Below are 13,579 nucleotides of genomic sequence, written 5' to 3' on the forward strand. Positions count from 1 at the left end.
GTTGCAGGCCACTGGTTCCATGCTTCAGCGGTGAGGGCACATTCTACTGTTTGGACAAAATCAGTTTCAGAATCCAACACCCACTTGGGCCAAGGCGATGACAAATAATACCAGCCTCTGACGTTTACCAGCAGAGTTGCTGAGCCACAGGAGAGAAAATGTTGCCCCCATGGCCAAGGGAAAGACATACCTGTAACTCAGTTGTTTTCCATCTATCCAGTTCGCTTAAACACAAGGAGCTGTTTATGGTGCATGCCCACTATTCATATAATGAGCGTGTGTTAAATAAGAAAAGCTGCCTCTGGGGTCTCTATAAGACTGTCATTTACAGCCTTGCTACTCAAAGTGTGGTCCCTGGACCAGTAGCACTGGCATCACCTGGGAGATTGTTAGATATGCAAAATCTTAGGCCTTGGGGCCTACTGCAGACCCAGGGCATCAGAGCCTGCATTCTGACTAGATACCCAGGGGATTCATGTAGACATTAAAGATTGAGAAGCACTGCTCTAGAGAGCTATGGAATCTCACATTTGACCATGCGTAAAGTTCTGCTGTTTCACTTTGAGGTCCCTCGCTGCCCCCTATAGACAGTAATCATAACAGCAATGAACCAACTTAAAAAATATTAATACAAATCAACACAGACACTGTGTAAACTTTTCTTGTATGATTACAAGAGGCACATACAGAACAAGTGGGAGATTCTTGAAATACCAGATGCTAAGGGCATTTCTGCTACATTTGTAAATGCATCAAATCCTACACTTAAAGGGAACCACAGTTTCTTCTCACAAGGGCAGTGGAAAGAGGATATGAATTCAACTGGGGATTGATTTATCCCCTGAAAAATGGGGGCTTGTAGGAAAATGGGTGGAGAAAAGCACACTTTTTAGTAGCCCAGCAAGCATTGCTTTCTTAAAATTGAATGTCTGTGTCTTTTTGGGTTTTCTTAGAATGATTCAGTGATCTACAATTCTGTAATTATTACCTCTAGGTCCTGAGAATCGATGTCTTAACGTCCTTCAGTGCTTCATTTGGTACATGTTATAAAAGGAATTTGACATTTTTCCCAAGGGGAATGGGGACACGGTTAGAGCGTTAGTCCCAGTAGGTGCCTGGAGTAGAGACGGGTAGAGGACACGTGCAAGCTTGGACTCCTGGGGTCCAGGGCCAGAATCTCCTGCCAGTGAGGGCCCACAGACTTCTGTGCAACTCTGAGCAGTGACCAGAAGAGGAATAAGCCATGTGTAATAATGATACTAATGAGACTGTCTCGTGCATTTGACAAAGCTTCCCTGAGTCCTACCATACCTGTCAGGTCATTGTTATCAACCTCATGGTCCACTTAACGAGCTGGGGAACTTGCAGGTTCAAGGACAAGGCCACAGCCGGGTGGGAATTCCCTGTCCTCCATGGCAGCACTGCTGTGGATGCCCGCCTAGATGTGCCTATGGGAAAACCCTGTTTCTTGTGGTCCCTCCCTCTGCTGACCATCCTGGCAGGATTCCTGGCCTTTAGTCCAGCCTCTGGCTGCAGAGCTGACTCTCGCCATTCCATGGGAGTCAGTTGCTCACATCACCTTGATGTGATGGCAGGACCGTTGCTCACATCACCTTGAATACGCAACACGAACAGCAACCTCTCACATTTCCTTGGCTTTTCAACTCCATCTACTTTGACCACAGCTCCTCCCTAATCACCCCCGCCCCCCAAACACACAACTTCTTGCTAAATCTAATACACTACTTTGCGTCTTCATCTGCCCTCTTCATAGTCATTTATTCACTAAATGAATATGTTTCTGGAGTGGCTCTAGGCCTCCATGTCATCTTCTGGTATTGGGAGCACGGCAGTAAATAGAGCAGAATAATCTCTTACCCTTCTAGAGCTGCTCTGGGCAACACAGTAGCCACTAGCCACATGTGGCTATTTAAGTTTTAATTAATTAAAACCAAATAAAGTAGAAGTTGGGAGCCACAGTTGCCACCGTTTAAGTGATTGATAGCCGCAGCTGGCCAGTGGTTCTCAGTATTGGACAGCACAGGGAGAGAACATTTCCATCATCATGGAAAGTTCTATCGAACAGTGCGGCCATAGAGCTTTTTTATTCATTCTGGGAGTGGAGCTGGATGATACAAAATTTAAAAAGTAGGTATTATTAAAATATCTAGAGTAAAGAGGAAAAAGTAAATTGAGGAAAAGGGGATAGATAATGATAGAATTGGGATGCAGGGGGCTGCTTGGTAACCACTGGCTCTATTGGCCACTTCCTCTTTCTTGAAATTCCTCCTTTAGTACCATGACCATCATTCTCTATTTATTCTCCTCCTACCTCTCTGGTTAAAGTTTTAGTGACAGAACGGCTCTTCTTGAGATTCTTACACAGTAAGAACTGCAAGAGAACCCTTGATTAGCCAAAGTCCCAGAAGCGATCCAGGATCTCAGGGTATCCAAACTGCAGCAACATTTTGCATTCAACACCATTCAGATGAGCTTCTGTGACAAGACTAGAGGCACTAGTGTGCTCTTAAAAAACTTTGAAATTATAAGTAAATGACATGCAACTGACCACTGTCTGATAAACTTATGGTTCCTAAAGGTTTACCTCTGCCACTTCTCAGAAGCACCACAAGGTGGCAGCAGTAGTTTACAAAAGCCATGAGGGCACCACTCACTAATTCCTCATCCCTGACATTTGTTTAAAAGTAAATCTTCTGGGGTAAAATGTGAAAATCAAAACTGCACCTATGCAATTAACAAATTCTAATTAGCATTACACCATGACCCAGAATTCTAACTGAACATTTTTAGAGTACAGAACAATGGAGTCATGCATTGTGTATAACTATGAAAGACATTAATTCACCAGTTAATTATATTTACTTTCACTGTGTGCTTATTGTAGCCCTTCACCCAGTCCTCATTTTTAAACACACAAAAATACTTCAGTGTTTTTTCTGTACATTTTAAAATGGAAAGATTTCTCTGGCCTTTTCTGGAACCCATCAATTGATTTTCCATCAGCTTCATGTAAAACAATAAGTGAAGAAAATCTATACATTTGTTCCCAGTTGTGATCTTGCAAGTTCAAGGCAAATTGCCATGTTCAGCATCTGGGATTCATCATGTCTGCTCTGTTACCTCATCGATGGGCACACATCTTTCCCAGATGTGCAAAATAAAAGACCTGTGAAGTTACAAGGAACGCAAAATAATAGCCATGCTCGCAACTTTCTGCGCAACCAGGTATGTGGAGATTTTAAATTGAGGGAAGGAATGCTTCTAGGTCTGGTCTATCTAAATACTTGGCATAATGCACAAATGCCACATAATGGGCCAGAGCTCCACCCTTTCACATATGAGTAAACCAGAGTGCCTCCCCAGAAAGCAGTCTGGGTGAGAGGTTTTTTTCAAGAAAAAAAAAAAAGAGTAAAGCTGGAAATTGAGAGGCCATGGTTAAACTAACATTTTAGGATTATTTAAGACGTCAGTATTTGAACTCAGCTCTCCAAAGACTGCCAAGAACTGCAGTCTGGAGCTTATATCAGGCCACAGGCTTAAAGTCATGGAATTCAAGGCAAATGGAAGATGTAGATCCATGTCTCTTTGACACCCCCTCCCTTTTTATAAGATTTTCCTCTAATGACCATGGAGGGTGGGAGCAATTATAACTATGCTACATAAATGGCAATTTGCACTTAGAACTGTTCAAGTCTTTGATGCACTAATTTCACATCTGGGAATCCATTCTAAGGAACTATTCTTAAATACAGAAAGAAATCCTAATATGGAAAAAGATGTTTAATGTAGCGTTATTTAAGTGATGAAAAATTTGGGGGAAAAATCCTTTAAGTGAGTAGTAATAGAAAATGATCAAATATAATTTGACATGTCTACATAATTGGTTATTAAGTTGTCATGAAAATAATGTGTGTGAAGACTAGACAGTATAGAAAATGCTCATGTAATTAAGAGAATAAAGAAAATAAAGTAGTACGCATAGTCATGACCCTGCTGTGTTTAAATTTTGCATGGGAAAAAGGCTGTAAAATAAAAATATTAAGAGCAGTTGTTTCAATGGTGATTCCAAAGGTAAAATTTCCTCCTTTTTACTTTGGATAGTTTCAAATTCTAGGTGTTATTGTATCATGGAAAATATATACTTGTGAAAACTTTTATTTTGAATTTAAAATAATTTCACTCTTCTTTTATCTCAAAATTTCTGTTTGTTTTCTCTCCATCTTTGCCTCCCTGGCTTAAAACCAACACCCTGCATCCTAGTCTCAAACTGGTTCTTTTTCTGTATCAGACAAAGGAAACGACCCACTCTGGTCTTTGCTGGAGGCTTTTCAGCTGGCTGGGGCTAGAGCATGATCTGGTTTAAGTTGAAGGAGGTGACGAGGTGGCCCTAGTCCATGTGCCCTGGCCGCTGCTCATTCTAATCATGCTATGGCTTCCCTACAACGTTTAATTATTGATGTTGATAGACAATATAAGTTCAAATATTTTATAGAACAATGATAACTGCTAGTCGGTAAAAATTTGGTACATAACTCACAAAAGTAGAGGGGAAGAAAAAGCAAAGAAAACCTTTGAAGCAAATAGATACTAGTGATAGAAGGAGCTATTTGAAGGGGGGAAAAAAACCCCAGATAACATGCCATAAAATGACAAAACTAGGACCAAATATATCCTTTTCATAATAAATATGAATGCTTTAAATCTCTCTAGGAAAATACATTTAAAACATATTTTGGCCCACAAACAAAATTAAATTTTATTCTCTTTTTAAGAGCGCATGCCAAACAAAATGAAAGGTCAAAAGTAAAGGATGTATACTTAAAGTTTCTGAGAAAGTAGATCTTAAATGTTCTCATGTCACCAAAAAAAAAAAAGAAAAAGAAAGACAAATGAGGTGATGGAGGTGTTAACTAACCTTACTGTGTGATCATTTTGCAATATATATGTGTATCAAATCACACAGTACACTTTAAACTTATGTAATATGACACGTATGTTAATTAATCTCAATAAAGCTGGAAAAAAGAAGAGACAGGAGGAAAAGGACCAATTAGTACACATGAAGCACATACAAACAAAATGTAGGGATACAAAAAAATTACATGTGACAAAGTAAAACAGTAAAATAACGTATCTGTAGGACAGATATGTTATTTTATATGGATAAAATTCCAATCCACAAGGAAGATATGGCAGTCACAAACACAGGCAAAATATGGCAGCCCTAAAGTATTTAAAGGCAAACTCCCAAATGGAGGCACAACAGACATAATTATAATTGTAACAAGAGACTGTAGACGACTTCTCTCAGTCTCTGGTAAGTGAAGTAGAAGAAATCAGGACACAGAGCATTTGAACAATAAGCTCAGAAGACCTGATTTATGAGATACATGATGGGATAATATTCAGAGACATTAATCAGTAGGCTTCTCTCCCCCTCAGTCCCCTGCCCAAGGCTCTTCTGCTCCTGCCCATGCTAAGAAATGTGACACTCATGCCAGGACCAGACACAAGAACTGCAAATACTAGATTCAAAAGCTGGCCCGACCACAAGACAGACAGATGTGAATGCACACTAGCATAGTACTCTGTGCACCAGGGAAGGGAAAGTGGAGGGGAGAGCCAAGGACTACAAAGAAAGGAACATAGGAGAACACCCAAGCCTCTGCCAGAACATGGGTCATCTGTCCAGAGTGCCAGAGACAACCACAGCATCCCTCTTGTCATTTACCTTGAAGACCACCAAGTGCCCAAAGATCCTTCAGTTTAGGGTGATGCTTGTTTGTGCTTCAGGACTCTCCCATTGGTTTCATACCAGGTAGACAACTCTGTCAGATAGCCCAAGACATTTGTATACTCTTTCCCTAAACAGATCGAGGAGCTATGGGCCCTTGGGTCCTGGAGGGGTGATGGTGATGTAAAAGGCAAGCCTTGAACCGGCCAATGTGGCTCCAGCTAGCACATCTTTGAAATCTCCCTCTGAGCTAGGAGCTTTGGTAGAACACATGCTCCTGTTACCCATGAACTGAAAAACTGTATCCTAGAAACTGAGAATACACATTATTTCAAACCTCTGTGGTACATTTATAAGATGAAACATAATAGACTATGTTAAAAAAAAAACTTCAAGACGTGTTATTTGACAATAGTACCACAAGTCTCAAATTTCATATATCATGAATAATAGAAATCAAACCACCTAGAAAAGATTTTAAAAATTGTCTTGAATAACATTTGGATCAAAGAGTTATTTCCGCTTTATAGTTGCAATTAAAAATTTATTTAAAACACAATCAGAAGAACTATACTACATAATGAAAACAAAGTGTGAAACCAAAGCGGTACTCAGGAGGAAAATTCATAGTTTTACATGTGTTGATTATAAAACAAGAAAGTATAAAAATAAATAAAACACATTCAACTGAAAGGATTAAGGAGTTCCCAGATAAACAATCGTGAGCATTCGTGTTGCTGTTGTTTGTAGATACCTTTTTTGGCTACCTGGCATCTGAAGCTTCTTCCTATATTGGGGAAATACACCATGGTGTGGGTCTTAGACTCTAGAGCCAGGGCATAACATCTAGACTTAGCTCATCAGATGCTGCCCCCTGGAACTTTGAATCTGGAGTGAGTGCCTGAAAGAAGCTGAAACAGCTTAGCCTTCATTCTGGTAGCCACAGCCTGAACATGTGGTGGAACCAGCACATCCCAACAAGCGCCCCTGGACATGCTGGAGATCTGACCACTCAGATTCCTAGTTCCTGCTCATCCCCCCCTACCTGGTTCCCTACATCCCCTGAACCTCTGGGCTGCCTGATAATCCTTCTCCAATACATTCTTTTCCAGCTTAGGATCAGTTTCTGTTGTGAATAACTTCAATCTCCTGAACAAAACAGAAGGAAGGAATGTATAATAAAGATAGAAATTAATGAGAGAAAAAAAATCTATAGCAATGATGAATGAACTCAAGAAATGAAAAAAGAATTTTATTATTTATTTATTTATTTTGGCTGCACTGTGTGGCATGCGGGATCTTAGTTCCCTGACCAGGGATGGAACCTGTGCCCCCTGCAGTGGAAGCGCAGAGTCTAAACTACTAAACCTCTAGGGAAGTCCCAAGAACTGTTTTAAACGACCAACAAAATTGGCAAACCTCTGAGTCTTATCACAGAAAAAAATTAAGAAAAATCACAAATACTTTTATGAAGGAAAAACGTACATGAACGATTCTGACATTAAAAAATTGATGAGAATACACTTATAATTCTATACTTGATGAAATGAAGAGATAAATTACCAGAATTAACTGAATTGGAATATGCTATCAATCAAGGAAAAAAGGCCAAAAAGTTTTAAATAAATCACCCCCTTTCCCAAAGGGCACAGTCAGACTCGTTTAGGGAGAAGTCCCTTCAAACCTGTTCTACTTAGACTACTCTTGGACACAGAGAAAGAAGGCAGGTGAGCCCCTTCCAGACGGCCTGGCCCCCAGCCACCCCTGCCTTAGTAGCAGTTCCCCTGGGGCAGAGCCTGCTGTTGGGTGGGGTTCAGCCTGTTGTGTGGACAGGTCATCTTGCTGTGCTATTTGGACCTAGCTGTTACCACCCTCATACCTTCTAGTTACCTATCTGTGGCTGATAGCAGCTGTATGTAGGCCAGTCAAGCCCACAGCACTCATGCAAGTCATACTAATTAATCCTCTGGATGGCCGCCTTTATCTTCTTCACTAAGTTCATTGTTTTCTCCCATATCAGAGGAAGAATGCTCCTGTTTGCACCCTCTAAAAGGAAAGTGAGGAAACAGGCACAGGGAGATGTAGTTACCAGCCCAATCCTCGCTAGGATGAAGTCAGGGATAAGGGAGTTGGGAGCTAATGGCAAAGGAGAGCCCATGTGACTTTTATCCTGGAGAAATTCAGGATGCCAGGAGTGGACGCCAGGGAACAGGTGTAAACCGGGGCTCTTGGTCATCCCAGATGGGATCTGTTGAGGGTCCAGAGAAAGGAGCTTCTTTCTTTTAGGTGAAGACTGGAGGAGGAAGAGGGTTGTATCTTTCAGTGTTAAGCGTTGCTTAGAGTGGGTTCTAGGTCTTTCGGGAGCCCTAAGGACTTTTGGAGGCCAGATTCCGCTTAGATGCTGACCTGTTGGGCACAGCTCTGACACGAAGATCAGTGGGATGCTCCAGACCCCTGGCTGGACCTCCGCGCACATGGGCGCTCCGGTCTCTCTGAAAAAGGACACTCTGTAACTGACACAACTGGTAGGAGTTACCGAGGGAGCTGGGTTCGTCCTCCGGTGAATTCCCCTGGTTACAGAGCGAGCTGTTTAAGGCTCCTTGGAGATAGCTGCTCTTAATACAGTTGACAGTGGGCTCAGCGCTCTATGGAGGCGAGCGCGGTATTTAACAAATTACCCAATAACTCTTGGGCTCCTAGAGGACCAGATTGTACCCAGAGTACCGAGTGGGGTTAAGAAGAGACAGACCAGCCGCCCACAGACTAATTCCTCCTACTGCAGGTCCTCTGCCCCGTTCCATTTCTCCCCACTTAGGCGTATTTCGGAGCGTCGCTTTTAAAAACCAGGAACCTACCGAAAATGCGCCTGAGGGAGGCGATATTGCCTATGAGCAAAAGCAGGTTTCGCACCAAGTCCCAGAAGCATAGAAAGGTGATCTCTCTCTCCCCATCCAGGGCAATCATAATGCCAGATGCATCCCGTCCAACGCCCAGCAGGCAGTCCTGTGTGGCTCTGCTCTCCGGACCCCAGGACATCCCCACGCCCAGCCTCCCAGGCCCATTTTCCCAGCAGCTCCAGTCTTCCCGGGTCTCCACGCAACAATGAAGCGTGGGCGGCCCCAGCGGCCTCATTTGCATACCGCCGCGGCTTGGCCAATGGGCTGCGCAGGGGCTTTGGAACGCAGTGTTGCCATCAGCGTGTGCGCGTGTGTGCGAGTGTGACAGCGGCTGTGGCTGTGGCCGTGGCCGTGGGAGGCTGGCCCGGGGAGCCCAGCCGCGCGGGGACTGGCCCCGGCGCCCGCTTCCCCAGCGTGTCGCGGCCGCGTGGCCCGGCAGAGCCCAGAGACCATCCAGCCCCGACCGGGCGCCGTCGAGATGTCGGTGGCGGGGCTGAAGAAGCAGTTCCACAAAGCCAGCCAGGTAGGGAGGCACAGAGGCGAGAGGGAGGGGGACTAGGGAGCTGCGGGCCCTTCGAGGCTCCGGGGCCTTTGGGGCTCTGGCGCCCTTAGGGGCCTCTCTTAGGGCTCCATTTCTTCCCGCCTAGGCGGGCGCGGGGGTGGAGTGAGGGGCCGCCTGCTCTCTCCTCCGTTCCTTGGCGCCTCCTCCTTCCCAGCCACCGGCCCCCAGCTCCACCCCGAGCCAGCGTAATTCTGAGAGGTTCTGCGGAGGAGAGCACAGAGGTGGCGGGCCGCGGGGTCTCGGGCACAGGAGAGAGAGTGGGCGTCACGAGGCCTGGAGGCTCCGCTTGGTGCCTCTAATGAACCCGCGCAGAGAGTGCGGTGCCGGCCGGGCCTCCCTCCCGTTTGGTTGGGAGTCCCCGGGGCACGTCCTGCCGCTTGGGGGCGGACGCGCGGGCGTCGGCGGATCCCGGGATGCTGTGTACTTGGCGCTCGGCTGGGCCCCGCAGCGCGTCCCGCAGCGCTCCCAGCGCGCGCCTCGAAATGGACCCCGCCCTACTGCGTCCGGCTCCCGAGCTGGGACGCTACACAGCAGTCCTTCCTCTCCCCACCGTCTTCCTGGTGTCGGCCCGGGGTTGGGCGCCAGGCTCCTGCTCGCAAAGAGCCGCCAGTCTGGTGGGGAGACACTGAGACAGACACGTAAACAAATAGTGTTAGACACACCTCCACGCACAGGGGATGCCAGATAATACTGTAGGGGCATCAGGGAGAGCTTCCCGGAGGAAGAGTCGCGTCATTTGTGAATAGAGTATGAGGAGGAATTGTGGTAGGGGGTGTGGGTGGAAAGGATAGGAGTTCTAAGCGGAGGAAACAGGAAAACCCTCAGGGCGGCATGGAGTTGGGGTGTGTGTGTGTGTGTGTGTGTGTGTGTGTGTGTGTATGTGTCTGTTGACAAGCAAATTTGTATTCTAAGATTTCAGTTTCTTCTAGCTATGGCAGAGCTGACATTGTAAAATCTATCCCACACCTGCACTGCTGGATCTGTTCTACAGATTTCATTCAGAATTCACATTTCAGGTCTCATCCTGCTTCTTCCACAAATTGGTCCCTGAAATGCAGCTGGAATTGGAGGATTCTCTTCTGTCAGTCTCAGTGCTGTTCCCTCACTTGCATCCCTTCCATGAAGAAACTGGGTGGTGCTCAGTTTCCAGCTGGGGGCACTGGGTGGACAGTGCTATTGGGGTGGACAGTACTATTGGGGTGATAAGGAGTCCTGGATGAGGGGCCAATTAGGTGACCAGGGCGATGGTGGATTCACTGTGGGGTTTGGGCACTTTGAGAGGTTTGTGAGACATTCAGATGTCATTGGCCTGGGAGCCAGTGGGTGAGGCCAAGATTGGAACTACAGAGTTTGGGGGGATTTCTAGCCTAAATGGAGATTTAAAAATGTAAGTGCAAATAAAAGTGAGAAAATGCACAGCGAGCTGCACATAGACTGAAGGGAGCACCAACATTTAGGGGCAATGTTTAGGCCAGGACTTGATAAACAGTAACCACTCAATAAATACTTATTAAATAAGTGAAACTTTTGGGGTGGAGGAGCACAGGAAGGAGAGAGAGAACTAGTACAACCCAGGAGAGAGGAGTGCCATGGAAACCTAGAGAGGTGGGCGCATTTAAAGGTGGGAAGAGTCAGCAAGTGCTGCTGTGAGCTCAGTACTGAGGGGTGGGCAGCCTGGAGGCGAGTGCAGCTGTGGTCAGGGCAGTGTCAGCGTACTTGCTGGCTTACTTAGCACTGGCAAGGAACTAACCTTTTTTGAAAAATACTCTTTTATTGGATATGGACTTCGTGGGAGCAAATCTCAGAGATGAGCAAGACACAGCTCTTGGATGATTGAAATTGGTTCCTGACCACTAACCAGAGTGAATGGTTGAAATCCCAGGAAGTTACTGGCATTGGTGAAATAATGTGCTAGTGATGAGGTCATTTAGTTTAACTACCCATAATCAGCCCGTTAAAAAAGAAATGAGCAGAGGGTCTAATTTAGCCTTTTTTGGTGTGAACTGAAATCCTTTGTGACTTTATCTGAAAAGAAAGACATCACAGATTTTCTCTGGGCTTCATTTTGTGGTCAAAGTGCCCAGTAGATATACATTTTTATCTGTTCTGGGGGTCTTTCTCAGAAATCTTGCAATATGACAGATTTGGTGGAGAAATTAGACCAGGCTTAATATAATAAGAGGGAGCACAAAAAAAAAATGCCAGATGTTCTTCTCAGACAACATTTTCACAGCAGTTTTTAATTCATGAAGAACTTTCCTAGGCAGGGGAAAGGGAGTCTGGATGATGTCAATGACTTAATACTTCCCAGGGATCCAGGACTGGCTCTGCCACTGACTAGCTCTGTGACCTGGGGAATGTGACTTAACCCATCTGGAAGTTAGTTTTCTCTCTGTATAATGAATTAGAGGATTTAGAAGCCATGTCTCTGTTCTAAAATTGATTGTGGTGATGATTGCACAACTTTGTGAATATACTAAAAACCATTGAATTGTATACTTTAAGTTGTGAATTGTATGGTATAAATTATATCTCAAGAAAATACATATCGGGCTTCCCTGGTGGCGCAGTGGTTGAGAGTCTGCCTGCCGATGCAGGGGACGTGGGTTCGTGCCCCGGTCCGGGAAGATCCCACATGCCACGGAGCGGCTGGGCCCGTGAGCCATGGCCGCTGAGCCTGCACGTCCGGAACCTGTGCTCCGCAATTGGAGAGGCCACAACAGTGAGAGGCCCGCGTACCACAAAAAAAAAAAAAAAAAAAAAAAAAGAAAAAAAGAAAGAAAATACATATCTATCTATATATGTATCTATATAATATATCCCAGTTCTGAAATTGTTAAGTAATCCACTTAAAGTATTTCAGAGAAAGACAAAGATTATAAAGTGGACCTTTTACAAATAAGGGTACCAGTACCATGACAAATTGAGATGATTTTTCTCAATGATAGGCAAGGTAAAATAGCTTATAACTTCCTGGTTACCTATCCTTCTTTCTTGATACCTTACCTATCTCTGCAGGAAAAAAAAAATCCCCTTATTTTACAGAGAACGAAGAATTGTAAACCTCAGGGATTCTGCATCATTTTGGCAACATGTGGAGACTAACAGGAAAGGGGAGGAAATCAAGTAAAATGAGAAGAGTACAAGTTGAGTTAATAACGAGATTTAATTAATCCTTTCCTTCAGCATTTGGGATTATAACCCAGGTGTCCCAAGATCGTAATTAAATACCTTTTTTCTCTTGAAAAGGTTTCTTTTTTCTTAATTAAAATTTTATTTATTTATTTATTTTTGGCTGCATTGGGTCTTCGTTGCTGCACGTGGGCTTTCTCTAGCAGCAAGCGGGGGCTACTCTTCATTGCAGTGTGCGGGCTTCTCATTGCGGTGGCTTCTCTTCTTGTGGAGCATGGGCTGTAGGTGCTCGAGCTTCAGTAGTTGTGGCACACAAGCTCAGTAGTTGTGGCGCATGGGCTCTAGAGCGCAGGCTCAGTAGTTGTGGTGCACGGGCTTCAGTGCTCCGCGGCATGTGGGATCTTCCCGGACCAGGGCTCTAACCCGTGTCCCCTGCGTTGGCAGGTGGATTCTTAACCACTACGCCACCAGGCAAGTCCCTGAAAAGGGGTTCTTAATCGAGTGGTTTACTTTTCTACTGGTAGGGATGCAGCTTGAGTTATTAGAGATAAATACCAATAGCTTAGAGATGGCATTGTGGTTTCTTGTTAAGCATTGTTCCTGACCAATAAAAATATAACTTACAGTAATGATATGTCACCACTCATTGATTTGTATTAATTATGTTTATTTCATCATAATTTTCTTGACAGCATTTATTGTTGGTGTAGGATGCTTAGGCCACATCTGTGCTTGCGCTGACCTGGACGCTATGCTAATAGCCAGATTTATTCCCTTTATGGACTTCTAGGAGCCTTATATTCCCCATCCCATGAAAGCCTAGTTTTATTCTTTCCTCTTATTCTTCTCTCCCCTAACTAACCAGCTGGCGATGACACAAGATGGTGATGACACTTGTGGGCTTCATGTTAAATTTACTTCTTTTTGCCCTTATGTAGCAGTGCCCTTTCACGTGACCCAGGAACACAGTAGGGAATGGGGAGCCCCTAACAAAGTTTTTTTTGTAACCTTCCCCCCCTTCTCTTTTGATGCATTAATCAGAAAAATGATGAGTGGTCATAAGGGGCCAAGACATTCTCCCTGTAATGACTAAATGTACAGGCTGACCCTTTAGGGGTAAACACTTCAGAGAAGGATATTCTTTGCAAATTATGAGAATCTCTAGGGATGCAGTCTCTTGTTTCACTTTCTCATTAGAGATAAAGAAAAATGCACTTTGCAAAATCCATAATG

At 44.6% G+C, this 13,579-nt stretch overlaps 1 protein-coding gene across 1 annotated transcript in view; it reads left to right on the forward strand.

Annotated features, from left to right (window-relative positions):
• Positions 1 to 9,069: 9,069 nt before the first annotated feature.
• The window catches only part of SH3GL3 (SH3 domain containing GRB2 like 3, endophilin A3), a 144,111-nt gene continuing 139,601 nt past the window's right edge, over positions 9,070 to 13,579 (forward strand). The window contains exon 1 of the mRNA XM_065871420.1: positions 9,070 to 9,175. Within this exon, the coding sequence (XP_065727492.1) occupies positions 9,131 to 9,175 (45 nt within the window). The 5' untranslated portion in view covers positions 9,070 to 9,130. The remainder of the gene's footprint in view (positions 9,176 to 13,579) is intronic.

The sequence above is a fragment of the Phocoena phocoena genome, chromosome 2, assembly GCF_963924675.1.
Source record: "Phocoena phocoena chromosome 2, mPhoPho1.1, whole genome shotgun sequence".
NCBI classification, from domain to species: Eukaryota; Metazoa; Chordata; class Mammalia; order Artiodactyla; family Phocoenidae; genus Phocoena; species Phocoena phocoena.